At 36.7% G+C, this 18,808-nt stretch overlaps 1 protein-coding gene across 5 annotated transcripts in view; it reads left to right on the forward strand.

Moving 5' to 3' along the window:
* WDR72 (WD repeat domain 72) overlaps positions 1-18,808 on the forward strand; it is a 221,939-nt gene that overhangs the window by 19,883 nt on the left and 183,248 nt on the right. For 4 of the 5 annotated variants that reach the window (XM_077764377.1, XM_077764378.1, XM_077764380.1 and 1 more), the window contains exons 2-6: positions 5,850-6,013; positions 10,331-10,437; positions 16,022-16,100; positions 17,216-17,390; positions 18,009-18,085. In XM_077764377.1, coding sequence (XP_077620503.1) covers positions 5,861-6,013; positions 10,331-10,437; positions 16,022-16,100; positions 17,216-17,390; positions 18,009-18,085 — 591 coding nt within the window. In that variant the 5' untranslated portion in view covers positions 5,850-5,860. Of the gene's footprint in view, positions 1-5,849; positions 6,014-10,330; positions 10,438-16,021; positions 16,101-17,215; positions 17,391-18,008; positions 18,086-18,808 lie in introns of those variants that run through there. The other variant, XM_077764381.1, reaches the window with a different exon arrangement.

Genomic DNA, 18,808 nt, shown 5'->3' on the forward strand with positions numbered 1-18,808 from the left:
GGGCTTATGACTTTGAGCCCTCCATCAGGCTCTGTGCTGACAGCCTGGGGCCTACTTGGGATTCTCTCTCTCAAAATAAATAAGCATTTAAAAAATGCTTATTTCAAAATTAGGGATGAGCAATAAGTATAGTATACAGAACTATTTTCATGTAAACTACTTAAGAGTAAGTTGCCAATCTGTTACTCCCATATTTGAAGAATTTAGTTTGTATTTCCTAGAACAAAGATGTTCTCCTATATAATCACAATAAACGCTTCAAAATTAGAAAATTAGCATTTATCTATTCCTACTACTCAGTTCTAGACCCGACACAAGTATTGCTGGTTATCCTAGTAATGTCCATGGTAGTAAGAGAATCCAGGCAAGACGCACATCTTGCATTTAGTTGTCCTGTCTCTCAAGTCTTTTAGTTGAAACAGTTGCTGAGTTTTTGACTTTCATGACCTTACTTGGCATCTTTGAAAATTACAGGTCAGTTATCTGAAAGAGCCCTTCAGTTTGTATTTGTCACAATTAGATTCAAGTCATGCATCTTTGGCCAGAACACCATGGAAGTGGTGCCGAGTTCGCCTCACGGCATCCTATCCATTGGTGCATGAATCTGACTTGCCATATCACTGATGCTAACTTCCATCACTTGCTAGGCTCTTCTTCTGTAACATTATTCTTTTTTTCCCCTTTGTAATTAGTAATTACAAATATGAATGCATGGTTTCCCAATTTATTCAATGAGTTTCAATCTGTTCCTAGCATGATTCACTTTGATGTCCGTACTGTCCATAATTTGGCTGGTGGGCAATCATTCAAGCTGGCTTCTGTGTCCACTTGATATGTCCCATCATTATTTGAGCACTTCCTTGCTCTCAACAATAATATGTGCGAGTATCATCTTGGATTTTCCCTGCTCCATGCCTGAATCAACCAAATTTCCCAAGAAACCTAGCTCCTTTTAGTAAAGAATCATATTGAGGGAGTGCATGGGTGGCTTTGTTGGTTAAGCATCAGACTCTTGAATTACACTTAGGTCATGATCTCACCCTTCGTGAGTTCAAACCCTGCTTGGGAGTCTCTCCCTCCATCTCTCTCTGCCCCTCCCCAGCTCTTGCGTTTTCTCTCTCTCTCAAAATAAATAAATTTTAAAAAGAAAAAAAAATAGTATTTAGAAGATCCTAAGTGAGCTTGTTGCTGTGGGAGTTGTTGCTGCTCTTAGGCCCTCGGGGAACAGAGATGGGACGTATGTAGTGTATGTGCATGTCTTCATACACATACCTCTGATTCCACTGCAACGCCACAGAGAGTGTTCTGGTTTTCTTCCTTTTGTATTTCCAACTCTCTTTTCTGATAATAAGAAATCTGGTTCTTGTTATCTTGTTAACATATTCATTATTTGATCAATTACCCTGAATATAACCAATTTTCTGTAAACGCTGCTGCCCTGCTTTCTGTGTGGATGTCCTCCTGAGCACTTCATCATCCCCGGTAGAGCTGTCTGCTAACCCCAGACGTGAATACTCTGCTCAGCCGCTGTATTCCCTGTGTCTGGTTACACTTTCTGGTAGCGCCCCTCCTCACACAACCAAGATGCTGAACCTCCCCCAGCATGCATGCCTTCCTTAGCCTCCCTGTGCTCTTGTGTTCTAGGCCAGTACATCCTTGTAAATGGAAGTTCACGTCATCCTGCCCAACCTCTGACTCCCCTGTACCAATACCTCCTTACCCAGCATGAAAACCATCATCACCCTGCTTGGGCTTTAGCACTCCACACTGGATCTCCCTTCAGTTCAAATACCCTTCTCACCTTACCCAGGTTTCTGAGCTTCACATCAGGGCTACTTCCTTCATCATCCTCACAGTGTCAGCTCCTTCCTTCTTGCTCAGGCTCTGACACCCAGTATGAGATAGCCTTGCACACACTGTCCCTCTTCCCTCTGCTTGGGTTATGCATCTCACACAGACCTGCCCTGTGTTTGGGTATCTTACTCATCTTCCCTGGGCTCCAACTCCATGTGTTCTTAGATGCCCTCCTCACCCTATATGAGCTCTGACACTCCACTCAAGCTTTCTCTACCTAACAGTTTTAGGAGTGAACTAGCCAGGAAGGGAAGGGGTACTGCCTTTTTTGGAACTTACATTAGATGAATGTTGGGTGTTTTCATTCTGTTATCTACAGCTCTAAATATCTCTGATTGATCTTACCTCCCTGATTTCTTTCATTCAACGTTCTCTTTCTTTACTACTCCTTGCCTTTTTTTTTTTTTCTGTGTAACTTCTTGAGAATTATTTTTAAGTTCATTGATTCTCTCTTCACTTGAGTCTATTTTGATTTATTCTCTTGACATTTGTTATAGTCCAATGATTGTGTTTTATTTCTAGAAGTAGTATCTGTTTGTTTTAAAATTCTACCTGTTGGGGCGCCTGGGTGGCTTAGTCGGTTAAGCATCCGACTTTCACTTAGGTCATGATCTCGCGGTTCGTGGGTTTGTGCCCCGCGTTGGGCTCTGTGCTGACTGCCAGCTCAGAGCCTGGAGCCTGTTTCAGTCTGTGACTCCCTCTCTCTCTGACCCTCCCCTGCTCACACTGTCTCTCTCTCTCTCCTAGAAATAAATAAAACATTAAAAAAAATAAAATAAAATTCTGTTAATTTTTTTATAGGCTTTTTCCCCCCTTGAGTTTTAAATGTCTTCTTTTGTCTCTTTAATAGTTTATAATAATATATTTGTTCTTCTTTAGCAATGAGTTTAATATTGTTCTTTTATTATTAGTTCCTGGGGTACTGATCTTTCTGTTTACTTATGGTTTATTATTTTCTTGAATGTTTTGTAATTTTTAATTGGGAGCTTCTTTGGCACTGATGTTTCAATGGAAATCCTATGCAACTGTGGTTAGGAACTATCCTCCAAAATGCTTTCTTTGTTAAAAAATAGCTTTATTAAAGTTTAATGAATATTAGGTGTGTGTATACATGTCTACATATATGTATTGAAAGTGTACAATTGTATATGTTTTGACATAATATGTTCATTATGAAACAGTTACCACAGTCAAAATAATACATGTAATACCATCCTCAGAAGTTTCTTCATTCTTCTTTGCAAACTCTATAATCCCTGTCCCATTCTCCTGTCCATAGGCAATCACTGACCTGTTTTCTATTGTCCTAGATTAATTTGAATTTTCTAGAATTTTATATAAATGGAGTCATACTGTATTTATTCTTTTTAGCTACTGTTTTCGCTCAATATAATTATTTTCAGTTTCACGTATGTTGTGCTGTTTAAGAGTTTATGCCTTTTTAATCCTGAATAGTATCCCATTGTGTGGCTATACCATAATTTGTTTATCCATTCACCTCAAATAGCGGACAGTTGAATTGTTTCCAGTTTTTAGCTAGTATAAATAGAATCCTATGTGTAAAAATCTTTGTATAAATATTTGCTTTTTTTCCTTTTGGGTGAGACCTAGGGATAGGTTGACTGGGTCATGTAGTGAGCACATGTTTCACTTTATAAAAAAAAAAAAACCTATCAACTATTTTCCATTATATATTCCCAACAGCAGTGTATGCGTTCCAGTTGTTGTACATTCTTAACACTTGGCCTGATGTTTTTTGTTTGTTTTTTTAAAATTTGAGATAATGTAGTAAGTGTGTAGTGTTTTTGAAACGCTTCCCACTGGTATCTTTGACTTGAGAACATTTATTTATTTGGGTTTTTCTGCATGTGCGGATTCTGGCATTATATGTATGTCATGATAATTTTTATTCCAAACTTGTTTTGTGGTTCAAGTTTGCGTTTTTCTTGGGAGCTTTGTAAATGAGCTTCCTTATCTTTCTGAGTAGTGCTGGAGTTTTTTTTTAGATTCCATTTCATTGAGCAAGGAAGGGCTTCTTGTCCTTAAGTGGGATTAACACTTAAAGATCTAGCCAACAGACTTGTATACAGACTCAGCTCTCATTTCAGGTTTTTCTTAGATTTGTGATGCTTGGAATTTCCTAAACTTATTTATAAGCATGGCTATGAAGCAACAATTGAAACACACACACACACACACACACCATTATTTCTCTGTGTTTGAAGCAGAAGTCCAAGTTCAGATTACAGGGTTATTGACACCAGAACTCTTTGGTTAGCTAAGTAATGTGATTAATATGTGTGGTTTTGATAGTCTGAATTACAAAGCTCCAGGTATTTCCCATAGAAATCTTAGTTTCCTGGTGCCTGGGGACTGTGGTAAGAATAATACAGGCCACTTGTGTACTGACCTAAGAAGTGAACCATCAGGAAGTAGGTACTGAATTCCAAACAACTGAACTACAAGAAAAAAACTGAAAGGAACCAGTTTATGGGTTAAGCACTGGCTACATTGAATTTGTGTTCATGGTGTAGTGCATACTCGCGTGTATATGTGTGTGCAACTATGTGTAATTCAACATGACAAAGAATAGGTACCATACATCTTAATAACTTATATTGGTGCTTATCCTTTATATGCTTCAGTACCAGAAGTCCTGCAGGACAGAAGTTTTCTTCATTTTGTTAACTTTCTTAAGCCAAATGTGGGAAGTAAGTTTGATATCTTTGTCCCTCTCTTATCTTTAACATTTTTAATTAGACTAAATAGATACAATGAAGTCATAAGAGGAAACATACCAATCTACTCTAAAGATTCACAGCATGATTAATCACCAAATTATTTGTATTTCATAAAAGAATGCCTATTTGGGGAAACATTTAACTCAGTGTGGCACAAACTGTAATGCACATATCACTGGGTGACATTTGAGATCATTTTGGGATGTATTCAGGCAAGCATATTTTGAGAATTACATATTCTTATTTCATAACTTATACCTGAAGGTAGTAATTTCATGGAAATTCATATTGAGAATGATAGCAAATACAAAAACAGGTGAAATAAAAACAGAACATGACTATGACAGAAATGAGAACAATCACATATGAATCTTTGAAGACTTAAAAAAGACTGTTTTTATAGAAAAGATTTACTTCTTTTTTAAAAATTTTTTAAATGTTTTATTTATTTTTGGGAGAGAGACAGAGACAGCATGATGAGCAGGGAAGCGTCACAGAGGGAGGGAGACACAGAATCTGAAGACAGGCTCCAGGCTCTGAGCTGTCAGCACAGAGCCCGATGCGAGGCTCAGATCCACGAACCGTGAGATCATGACCTGAACTGAAGTCAGACGCCTAACCGACTAAGTCACTCAGGTGCCCCAGAAAAGATTTACTTCTTAATCACAAAGTTCAGCTATTTGTTCAGATGTTTGTAGGTAAGGTGATGACATCTTGGGTAAAAGAGAGTATGCAAGCTGTCTTCATATTATACTGTGAAGCCAGGTCTATTCTTCTTAAGAGGCCTAGCTAGGCTTTGGAGCAAGTCAGGGTCACCCATAGTCAGAGCTGTGTGTGGAATGGATAGACTATTTCTATCCTTCTCTTTGTCTGCAGCAATAATCACTAACTGGGGGTTTCTGAGGGGCTCAGCTGGTTAGATGGCCAACTCTTAATCTCGGCTCAGGTCTTAATTTCAGGGTTGTGAGTTTGAGCCATTCTTGGGCTCCTCACTGGGCAATGGATCCTACTTTTAAAAAAAGTTGCGAATTGGGAAAAAATCATTTCCCTTTGATGGATTAATACTGGGCATGGTAACTTCAATGTGTAATAAGTGCCTTCTACTCTAATTAACAGGGAATCACCCTGTGATCTCCATCTCTGGGAGAATACATCCCAGAGCTTAGATCATGGGGAGTCCACTTTGTGATATGATCAATCCTCCCAAATTTTTGAATGATGACTGTGTCCACTTCCCTTCTCTGTTTGTTCAAGATTCTCTCAGCATGAGGTGCTCCCTGCAGGCAGTGGCACTCTGGGGGAGGAAGGCCCCTCCACACAGCATCACTGCCATCATGATCACTGATGACCAGCAGACCATTGTGACTGGAAGTCAAGAAGGTCAGCTCTGTCTCTGGAATCTCTCACCTGAACTAAAGGTTCGTGAAAATGATTTACATTGAAACAGATAGCACTCACAATATAAACACGATTTGATTCTACCTGCAATGACAGTGGAAGTTTTGCATGATTGTTAAGTAGGTGCTCACTGAAGTAATAAATTGGTTTTACTTCTGAAATTGGAGAAAATGAAGTACTCTATGATAGATCAAGATCCTATTTGAAAATTATATTATGAATATTGCTAATCTTAGCTACCAGCTAAGTGTTATCACCCTTTAAGCTGTGCTGAGCTTTACTATTTTACATCCTGAATTATATGTTTAAGTAACTGAACTACAGACATGTAAGTATAATTCTAAAAATTATAGCTCATTAATCTAAACAAAGGGCACCCTTGAAAACTGCTATTAACTAAATGAGTAATATCTTAATTATCTGGGTGTTTCTGTCAGTTTGGCCTTTTGCTATTCTTTTAGTCTCCGCTTGCATGTGATTTTTAAAGATCACATCAAAAAGCTCTAAATCCAATTTACTATTGTCGTCTTCCTATCTCAGAACCTGACCTCACCTAGGTTTTGGCCCATTGATTGGCAATTAATTGTCCCTGTCCCGAGTCATAAACATTTAACATATTGGAATAGATATTTGCTTAGTGCTAGAAGCCTCTAGACCCAATTTGAACATTTAAACTAATGATGTACTTAAAGTATACTGCCCTCATTAAGAAGCCTTTTAAAGATCAAAGACTATTTTTAGCCTTTAAAGTTTGTCACTTTAAAACCTAAATTAACAATTAATTGTAATTCTATTTTATAGTGTAATTAATTAACATCTCCCATCACAGAAGAGTTACACTGCAGGACTGCCAAGAACTGCCTAGCAGCCCAGCTCAGCTCAATGTTTATGAACATCCCTGAAAGAAGGAACTAGTCTTACTGCAACAGCCGAGCTTTGAAAAGTGGCCCTCACATGTATTATCTCTTAGAGTTTAAACTCACACTTCTGAATGGCTTCAAATGTCTTGCTACTCTTTTTAATATTTCAATATAGTGTTTTCTGGCTGGAGTAGTTGTGCTGCATAATATGCAGGATGCAATAAGCAAGAAATTTGGAATCCTAGCATTTCTATCTTTTTACATGTACTCCTGGTATTTATTTAGCATTTATTTAACATGCATTTATTGGCTACATATAAGTTAGGCAGTAGGCTAGGTACCTGGGTTCAAATATGAACGAGAAGACTTGGTGCTGGCCGTCAAAAGGGCTGCAGTGTAGCAGAGGAAGGACATAGGCTAATGCTGTGCATTTATGTGATAATACAAGGCACTCTGAGCACCTTGAGTGCTGAGGGATTTAGATTTAAAAAAATTAACTAGCAAGAGCTAACGCCATATGTTAATTAGAAGCAAAGGCAATATTAAGGGATTTTGAGATGATTTATGCAAGGAGATGACATAATACTGTATTATTATATTTGTGATTTAGACTATCATTTGGTATTAATGTGAAGGGCATACTGAAGGGAGGGAGAGAAGAGATAAGGGGCAGTAACTATGGGAGGAACCTCTACATTAATTTAGTCAATAAAGTTTTTGAGGATGAACCAAATTAGTGATAGATAGGATGAAAAGGAGATGAAAACTGGGAAGATACTAAGAGGAAAGAATGGGAGGAACTGAGCAACTGATTGGAGTATGGGTAAAAGTGCAAGAATAGTCAAGGATACCCTACAGATTAGGGGTTTGAGTGATGGGTGGGGCTGGAGGTGTGATGGTATCCTGTATCTGCATAAGGAATAGAGGTGATTAGACAATTGGAACAGGAAGTGAAAGGAAATGATTTAAGTTCTGGACCTCTTGGAGCATCCAAGTATTTAATTAGGGGATTTAGGAACACATCTGTGTTCACTGTGTTTCCCTGTCTGCGGTGGTGGGATTGCAGGGTACTGTGAAACTAGAGAATAAGTGTCTTCCTGTCCTGTACTTCTCATCACATGCATCCCAAGCTCAGGGTCCAACTCCCAAAGACAAAGTACTTTACGTACATTTTCTGGCATTGACTGCTGGTATTTATAACATTTTTAAGCATAAAGATGAGTAGAACATCCTTCCAGATCTATTTCTGAGTACTGCGATCTTCTGTTTTTCTTCCTATTTTATTTATTTATTTATTTATTTATTTATTTATTTATTTATTTATAGTTTATTTTTGAGACAGAGAGAGACAGAGCATGAGCAGGGGAGGGGCAGAGAGAGATACAGAATCTGAAACAGGCTCCAGGCTCTGAGCTGCCAGCACAGAACCCGATGCAGGGCTCAAACCCATGAACTGTGAGATCATGACCTGAGCCGAAGTTGGACGCTTAACCAAATGAGCCACCCAGGTGCCCCCTTCCTATTTTAATACTCAGAAGGAAATGCAACAATGACAAAATGAAGAGTAGCAATATTGTGTATAGGAAAAGAATGGAGAGATTGATCAGGTTCTAGTTCTGACATTTACCAACTTTGATATATTGAGCAAATGACATATTAATTGAGCCTTGATTTCTTCACCTGTGAAATGGGGATTAGACCCTGTTCATAGTTGCACTACTGCCTGGATATGTTGGATGCTCAGCAAGGTATGTGTTCCTATTTGTGCTGTTGGAAGTTCTTGGGGTTGGGAGGGGGTGGCAGTGCTTCATACAGGTAGAGCTCATGAACAGAAGTAAAGGTGTCCTGGATTTCATCATGACAATGAGCAGGTGTGATGGCGGATTTTTGTTGTTGTTGTTATTCCTGACAGCAGTTCCAGAATAAGATAAATTGAAGAGATTATAATGAATAGTCATGGCTTATTCAACTACATGTGGGGAGTCTGTAGGAGAATGATGACTCCATGTGCAAAGCAATGGTGTTCCATTATGCTGTTTGGTTCATAGAGGATTTTCTTTAGGAGACAGAGTGTCCTTCCTTTGCCCTGATTCATTGCTTAATTTGGCCTGCAATAGATGGAAAGGTGTTAAATGCGTAAGGGTATGTGTTCTCAAATGTGATGATGGAAAAGACAGTATGTAGTTTTCTGGATTTCCCAGGAAAACAGTAGACTAAGAACTTGGGTTGTAAATGGTTCTAACCAACCACAAAACTTCTTTGTAGTACTGGAAATTTAGTTTAACAATACATCTTTTAGAGAAGTATTGCTGATTATGATAGAAATAAGATGAAGGCAAAGAATAATTCTGTTTTGAAATAATTTGTATTCATTAATATGATTTGGTCATCCTTTATGGATATGTTTGCATTGTTCAGAAAACGTATAATGAATATGAATTAATTTGGAAATAGATTTTTATTACCCATAAGACAAGTCTTATTATCCACAAATTTTCTAGTCATTGAAATCAAATTTTTAGTCCCTATTGACAACCTCTTCTCCATTTGAGGAGATCTTACAGGTTTTCTGTTCTGTAATTTGATTTTCAAAATCTTGTTTTATAAAACAAAGAGCACTGGACATCTTTCACACATGAGATAATGGAAGAATTAGCTCCCAGTGCCATATTTTTAAACTCATGTAAAGGATAAAGACATTGACATTTTAAATAATAGCTTAGTTAAAATTTCACTTGTAATGTGGAAAAATTAGTATTAGTTTTTATTTTTGAGGCAAGAAGCCACATAAGGTTACAGTAAAGTTATAATGATTACAAAAAGGGTAATGTTTTGTTTGTATTATTTTGTAAACTCATTTCTGAGTTCTGAAATTTGTACTTTAACATGCAGCTATCATTTGAGGCACATTTTGTGCATTATAAACATCAACACTGACTTATTTGTATTCAAAACCTAGATGTTACAAAATAGGTCTGGTGACTGTTTAGGTGTCAAGATGGGTATAAAACCGAAAACCAAAAACCAAAAAATGTGTACAACACAGTTCCTGTATCAAGATGTTTTTTTAGGGGCGCCTGGGTGGCTTAGGTGGTTGAGTGTCCTACTTTGGCTCAGGTCATGATCTCACAGTTCTAGGGTTTGGGCCCCGGATGGGTCTTTGTGCTGACAGCTCAGAGCCTGGAACCTGCTTTAGATTCAGTGTCCCCCTCTCTCACTGTGTCTCCTCCACTTGTGCTCTGCCTCTCTCTCTCTCTCTTTCTCTCTGTCTCTCAAAAATAAATAAAATTTTAAAAAATAGATTTTTTTATTCTGTGGATTTTGATATGGCATATATCAGTTTTCCTAAAATGTATGTAGAGCAAAACCATAATATTAAAAGGATTTTCTGATAGAATTATGAATACTTACATAAAATGATGTTTATATTCTTCAAAAGTTTTCAATTGTTTAAAAGCTTACCCTGATCATTTTCAGATTTCAGCTAAAGAACTTTTATTTGGTCATTCAGCTTCAGTAACATGTTTGGCAAAAGCAAGGGACTTCTCTAAACAGCCCTATATCGTCAGTGCTGCTGAAAATGGGTAGGTAAGATGTGTGCAACTTTGTAACCATCTCTATTCTCTCTCCCTTTTTAAAACCAATAACGGGGTACAGAATTATGGAGTTGAAGGAAATCTTAGTGATTATCATGTTCCTTTTACATATAGGAAAACTTAGATCCTGAATGGTAATCTGTGTGAGGGTCCCAAGGGATGTGATCAATACTGTGTCTACAAATTTAATCCTTTTTTTTTTTTTTTTGCTGGGTTAAGACAAAATAAACACCCCAACTGGTGTATCAGGCTTTTGTGCTAGCCTTCCTGTGTAAAAGATAACTGGCAAATACCACCTCTTTATAGAACCTGAAAACAGAAAAGTCTGGATACTTATCTTTTTTCAAGTTGTAACTCACTCTGAGCTCTTAAGCAAACGTATCCAGGCCTTCATAGTTTTGTAAAACAGCTCAATAGTTATAATCCTCATGTAATACACTTGTCTGATATCATTACAGAAGAAACAGAAAAGAGAGGACTCAATGGTAAGCGGAATGATGGGAAAGAGAAAAGAGAGGAACACAGACTGTGGTATGGGTACAGTTTCATGGAAGCAAGCTTTATTCCAATGAAAAAGAACTAAGCTGTAAGAGAAAAGCCTCACTGACAGAAGGTCTACTGGTCTCAGCTGATAAGTTATTTGCCAAAGTATACCCAGGAATGTGGAATTGATTCAGCATGCATTTGTGAATCAGGGATTGGATTACGGTTTGAAACAAGAGAACCCCCTCCTTTTTGTTTTTAACCTGAGGAGAAATTACATGGCTCTGAATAATGAGTGTCTACATTGTAGAAACTGAATAGTTTAACAAAATGCTAATGAAACATATATCAAAGAGGTGCCTCTTTTCATAGCTTATAGCAAAGCCATAATTGTTAAACCTAGAGAGATTGAACTTTGGATGAGGTTAAAGTGAAATGCACTGGTACATTCTTTTTTTTTTNTTTTTTCTGAGACTACGTGGAGAATTGAGAAAATTAATAGCTAAATGAGAAATAGCTCTGGAAAGTAATTGAGTTCCAGCTTGAGATTTTTGGCCACAGTAGTCTAGCTCCAAAAAAGAAACTAATGTTAATGGACATATTCTTGATGATAGATAAATTCAGCTGTATGATCCTGCAAATATGATTATTAAAGTGCCAAGGAGTCTGGTTTGGTCTTTGTTTTCCAAGATGATTTGAATTTTCTAGAATTCTGTTCCTTCAAGATGCAAAACTTAGCCTACATCTGCGAGATACTTTTTAGGCAGTGTCTACAATTCAGTTTTGCATACTTGGTTTAATCTGCTGGAAGTTATTAAATTTACTAGGCTTGGTCCATTATGCCCCAAACAATGACTTTAGCTTTGAGTAGACTTGGGAATGACTGTGAACTTAACATTTCTGCCTCCAACATGATCAAAGGGGCCACAAGATTACTTTGACTCAGTTTTTTATTTTTTCCCCAGAGTATGATTTCATCAATAGGTATAAATCCTAAGTTCAGGAATCCCAATGAATTCCAGGATAAATGAAAGGAAATAGATACCTAGAGACCTCTTGTTGAAACAACAGAATGCGAGAGAAAAAGAAGATCCTGAAAGGAGTTAGTGGGAAAAAGCAGATTTATAAAGGAATGTAATTAAGCTGACTTCTGAACAGTAAAATGAAGACTAGACAGCTGTGAAATAATCTTCAAAAAGCTGAGAGAAAATATCTGCCAACTTAGACTTGTATCTCTAGCAAAAAATGTCTTTTAAAAAGATAAGGTCAAAATAGGTGTTTAAGACAAATATTAAGTATTTATTAAGCATTTAAGTAATTAGTACTTAAGTAGCTAAGTATTAATAAATATTAATATAATACTAAGTATTTAAATAACTATTTAAGAAAAATACTAAGAATGTTCACTGCCAATAGACCCCGTATAAGCAACAGAATTCTAAATGAAATTCTTCAGTAAGAAAAACGATTTCAGACAGAACAGCTAAGATGGAGGAAGGAATATTGAACAAAACCAGCAAATATTTAGAAAATGCAAATAAACATGGACTGTAAGACAATAATGTTTATATATGCCTCCCATTCCCCACTGCCAAATACACACACACACACACACACACACACACACACAAACTGCATATATGTCTGTTCTAGTCAACAGTCACATAGGATAGTAGTGATCAGATTCCACATGTTCTTGTTCTAGAGGTGGGTAAAGATGTTGAACAACTTTAGACTTTAAGCTAGATCTACATATTTCCAGGGTACCTGCTAAAAGAACAGATAGAAGAAATAAACATAGAATACAGAACTTCCAATTTCGAAAAGAAAAATTTAATCCAAAGGGACAAAATAAATGGGGCAAATAGAAAGCACAGAATAAAGTAGCAGAGATAAATCTGACTAAAACTGTAATGTCAATTATGTAAAGGGACTGAGCCCTCTTTACACAGATGGTTAAATCACATAGTTAAATCACATAGATGGTGATACAATCTAAAAGACAAAAACAGCATAAGGACATAGAAAGGTTAAACGTAAATGGATGGAAAAAGATTTACCAGAGGAATAATGACCAAAATAATGTCAATATTTGCTGTGTAAATATTTTATATTGAGAAATGCGTTTAGTTAATAAAACCTTAAGGCAAAAAAAGTCTTGGCATTGATGAAGAGAGTTGTTACTTATTATTAAAACATTCAGTCACCAGCAAGAGAGAAGACAAGAAAGTTAGGCAAGTGCCCAGTCTTAGAGTCTTCCAGGACAGTACTCCTCCAACCTGAGCTTGCATCAGGACCACCTGAAGAGCTGGTTTAAATACAGACTTCTGGGCCCCACTTCCAGAGGTATGGGTTCAGTAGGTCCAGGCTTAGGTTCAAGAACTTGCATTTCTAACATGTTTGCTGGACAATGCTGATGCTGCTTGTACAGAGAACATAACTGGCATGGTGAGTATCATACATTTGGGGCAGTGAGAGAAAGTGTGATGTCAAGAATGACTTGGGAAACTCATTAGTGATAATACTATTCACTGAGAATAGAAAACCAAGGAGGGCAGATGTTATGCCTCATTATGACCATGAAGAGTGGGAAGTCTTGCAAGTCATCCAGGTAGAGAAATCTAACAGCCAATTGCGTATGGAAATCTAGAGCTCAGTGAATTTTTCTGGGCTTCCAACATCCTATGGGTGCTACCTGAAGTGATGGGATTAGATAATTCACCCAGAAAGTGTGTGAAATATGAGACGGTAAGAAAGCCTAAGACAAACCTCTAAGGAAAACCAGAGTTTCTGAAGCAGAACGGAGCCTGAGAATGCCAATGAAACCCTAAAAGTATAATGGAAGATAAGAGAAAATAGAGTTTGAAGAACATATGGGACTTGGGTTCAAGATGGCAAACCATGTTTATCTCCTTTCCAATTGAAATGATTACAATTTTATAAGCAAACACATAAAAGAAGAAGCATGGGCCAAAGAAAATAGTCGATTTCTCAAAGTAGAAAAGTAGATATAAGAGTGATGACTGATCCATTTATCCACTGGAGGAATTTTTATTGAGGTGCTGAGGTGGAGATATGATTTGAATAAGACAAAAAAGGGCTTTTCTCAAGAAACTCAGAGGGAATTTAACAATTTTCTAATTTTATATTTGGTAGATACTTTCCTCTGTGTTCCTCTTTTCACTGAAATAAGAAAAATCAAAAATTTAAAAATGTTGGAAATTTTTAAACATTTTTTTCTGAGTTAAGCTTCCTTTTTAATTGAAGATGATTTAATCTATGTAGAAATTTTGGGAATAGTATTTCAAAAGCAAAAGAAGAATGTACATTTTAACAGTTAATTTTCCTGTGTTCTTATTAAATATGTAACTTGTACAGTTGCAGCTAAAATGTCTGCCACTTTTGAAACAACACATTTGTCTTCCTTTCTTAAAAACAACTGTTAAGCAAAGAGTCAATTTTTGTACATAGAGTTTTCTACTTTAAGATAGAAAATAAGATGATAAGCAAACATTAGAATCTAAGAGAGTTTAGAAACATAGTATCACCAAGATAGCTTTTACTGATGCCCAGGCTCCAACCTTGGAACATGGAATTTAATTAGCAATGTGGGGACCCCAACACAGATCCACGGAATTAGAATCTCTATGGATGATTTTTGAAACATGCACAGGTGATGTACAGCTAGAGTTGAGAATCATGTTAATAAACTCCAATTCCTTATGAAGCTAAACTTTTATATTAATAGTGACTTAAAGTTCTATTTATCTTTGACACTTTTTTTACCTTTGATACATATTATTTCATTTCTACCTTTTCCCCCAGCACACGCGCGCGCGCGCACACACACACACACATTTTTCCCTTGTTTTACTGAGTTACCTGAGTTTTCATATCACCTCAAATCCTTTTTGGAAATCCTGTTTGGATGTAAACAGACAGAAAACCTTATGAATATTTTGTTTCTATACCTAGAACATGATTTCTCAGCCCCAGTACAGGACAGTTTGTAGCACCGGGAGAATTCTTTTGTTGTGGGGCCCTCCACTGCATTGCTAGATATGTAGCAGCATTCCTGGCCTTTCCCACTAGATGCCAGTAGCGTGTTCCTGGTTGTGACAAGCAAAAATCTCTTATCATTGTCGAATGTCCTTTGGGAGACAAAATCGCCCCAGGTAGAGAACCACTGATTTAAAGATTGATTTCCAGTGTTTGGCCAGAAAAACAAAAAGGCTGGCAAAAATCAAATGCATCTAGCATTTACTATTATTAATTCGTATCTTTTGCTTCTTAATAGTGGCTTCTCCCTTAGAGCTAATAAAGCTTTCATTTAATTTTTCATGGAAAGTTTTGCTTATGTGTTGAAATTGTCAAAACTGAAGAATACTACCAAACAACTCTGAAACAGCCATTCTGGTTTTTGTGAACTTAAATCCTGTAGATTTAAATTGCCCTGCACCTGGATGTATTTTATCACTGTTTCCTAATGGTGTGTACATCTTTGTAACATATATGCAACCCAGTCAGAGTTTTCTAAACAATTAGAATTTTCTAAACATGTAGCAGCAAGTGTGATTTCAGTGTTTCAGAATAAGCAAAGAAATAAACCATTATCAGTGATAGACCAAATGTAGCCTCTTGGTGGCACTGTTTATTTTTATAAAAATGATACCTCGGCTCCCAAAGATGCAGCCCTTGATGCATTATGCTTTTCAGAATATGTAGTTTAAGTTCAGTGAAATAAACCATTTTCAAGAGGATGCAGTTTCCATGGAAAGATTGTTGTACTGTCACTCTAACAGACTGTGATAGCTGTATCCACACAATTTGTTTTAGGTCAGGTTGGAGCTAAGGTAAGGTTTGTAGGCTGGCGGCAGGGTGTAATTACCCAAACAAAAAGACACAGATACAGTATGTCATCCCTGCTAATGACCACAACATTTTCTTGCTCAGTAATCTGTAACAAAAAGCCACATAAACGATCAGGTTGCATTTAAGTGCAGCACTACAGAAAAACTTGGTGGCACAAAAATTATTTCAGCCAATTGAGTGGAAATGACAGAGAATAATACCAAGTTATCTCTGCTAGGGAGATGTGTGTTTGGAATGTCACGAACGGACAGCGTGTGGAGAAGGCCACGCTTCCTTACAGGCACACTGCAATCTGTGTAAGTACATTCAGTCCCTTCAAAACATTTCTGGATTCTACAATTCCTTTAGAGGACTTGCTAAGCACATATTTAAAGAAAAGTCCTTGGAGGATATACTTTCCTTTAATTTTTCTTTTGTCCCTGGAATAGAACAGTGTCAGTTATCATCTGTTATTGTGATATTTTTCTTTCCCCAAAGTTAACTATTCAAGCACTGTTTTCCTGATTCTTTCTTTATTTCTGTGTCTTTCTAACATAGATACATTCAAAAGAAAATTTATTTTTATTTTTTTCTTAGTTGCACTCACAACACATACACAGACATATAGAAAGATTCAGTTTTAATGACAAGCTATTTTATAAAGCCGGAAAGTTTTTTTTTCTCGCCCTCAATTGTAACCATTTTTAGGTGGATAGGTTCTTATTTTTGAATTTCTTATATAAGAAAAGAGAGCAAAAGGTATAGCCATACCTTTATTTCCCAGTATTTAAAACAGATTTTACCTTTCAGTAGATGTACTCCAAGCATATAGGTAAGACAGTTGCATTATACAATAGCGCTAACAGTGTTTTTTATATTTTATTAATTGCTTCTAGCATTGATGACTTGCACTATAATATTCACAACTCCTTTCTGGCACCAAAATCTTAATAGTGAGAGAGTTTGTCTAGAGTAGAATGTATTACTCAATCTTTGATAAAAACTGTTCTTAAAACTTATTTGGCACAAGAATTCCTTACATACTCTTCAAACACTTTTATTTCTCCTTAACATGAAGCGATGCTGCTAGGACAAAGAATCTGATTTTTGTTGTTGCGTAGTTCTACATAACATTCTAGAAATATAACAATTGTGAGATTTCTATGACTTGGAATAAGATTTCTTCTTCCTAAAAAGATCCTCCCTTTCTCAAGAAAAATAGTGAAATACAAATGAGACTCAAGCCCCAAATCAATACTTTAGCAATGTGGAAACATTGAACTAAAAGAAATTTTACTTGCTATTCATTAGCAAGTAAATACCTTCATTGAATAGATGATAAAACTAAAATCCAGAGGAGTCTTCACCATAGCCCAAATTATGTTCATTGCTAGTGATATTTAAATCCTTACTTTTAATTTCATTTCCATAGTATTACCACTGCTCCTTCCGGATGACAGGGGAAGGCTGGCTTCTGTGTTGTGGAGAATATCAAGATGTTCTTATCATTGATGCTAAAAGTTTAGCTGTTATTCACACTTTTATATCATCTCAGTCTCCTGATTGGATCAACTGCCTGTGCATTGTACACTCCATGAGAATTCAAGGTAAGAGTTGTGTCTTATGTAGCACTGGGAGAATGCATATAAAAAGATCACTTTTGAACTATTTGTTGAACTATTGGGCAAGAGTTCAGAATTCTTCGTTGTGTTTACCTGTTGGTGGGGATAGTTCTCTAAGCCGTATCAAGAAAACTGAGAGAATGCCTATGCCAGTGGTTCAAGTCGTTAGGAAGTCAGCAAGAGGTCAACATGAAATGAAAAGAGGAGACCATGTTTCCATGACCCAGTTCATCGGTACATTTCAGGGGTGACAAGCAGGCATCTGTGGTGGATTAGCAAGACTCTTGGAACTTTTGCCTTGCTTTATCTTCTGGATCTCCTTACTTATTTCTGAAATAGGAAAATGTAATACTGACAACGTAATCATTTGCAATGTGGTTCTGCTTTTAGTGTGCTCCTCTATTCATGGAGGTCACTTTGAAATTTTGAAACGAATTAAAAATGTGATCTAAAATGTTTATTTTTTTATCAGAAAAATAACCCTAAAGCTGAATATGTTCCACCTATGTAACCCTATATAATCCTTAAATGACTGTGAAATGATCTCTACAGCAACCACTTATAACAGTGGTCAACATTTATGTGGCCTTTATTGTTTTACAGAAGATTCTCTCTTGGTGGTATCAGTAGCTGGTGAGCTCAAAGTATGGGATCTCTCTTCATCTATCAACAGCATTCAGGTTGGCTTGTGAAACTCTATTCTTTATTCTCCAATTTCAAGCAAATTTATTGATTTTTAAAAAATTAATTATAAAGGTGTTCCCTGCTCATTGTTAAGAGTTCAAATAATGTAAAAGTGTATAAATTTTACCTCTGTACTTCCCCATCACTCCTCCAAAGGGTGGGCATTGATGACAATTAGACTGTATCCTTTCAACCTGTTCTCAGGGCGTATACAAATGTTTTTATCAGCACACACACATACACACACATATATTTTAATAAAAATAAATAAATCTATCATAGAAGAGTATCTTTCTGACCCTTGCAGCAGAAAGACCCCCTTCTCAGTGTATGTGAGCGGTGCCAGGGAGATGACTGTGAACAGCTGTGGTCACATGCTTTGGGAGTCGAGTATATTCACCTGTTCCCTGCATCAGGCTATGATTTGAGGTGGTGGATGAAAAACCAGTCATATTTATGCTGATGATAAAATTGTTTTAGCTGCCCCATGCTCTGAGGTCTCCTTTGGAATTTCTTAGAAATTCCTAGAGGAAGCCTAGGAATTGTGTTGCCATGATGAGCCCAAGAAATACACATCAGCATCATCAGAAACTTACTGTGAATATGGTAGTCTAGGTGTTCTGTGTTGGCCTCTCTTGTTTTTTCAAAGCAAAACTAAGTAAAGTTTTCTTTTTTAGCAATGAAAGTACTACAGGTTTTTTTTTTAACATGTTACTTTT

The sequence above is a fragment of the Crocuta crocuta genome, unplaced genomic scaffold, assembly GCF_008692635.1.
Source record: "Crocuta crocuta isolate KB4526 unplaced genomic scaffold, BGI_CrCroc_1.0 scaffold102, whole genome shotgun sequence".
In the NCBI taxonomy this organism is placed as follows: domain Eukaryota; kingdom Metazoa; phylum Chordata; class Mammalia; order Carnivora; family Hyaenidae; genus Crocuta; species Crocuta crocuta.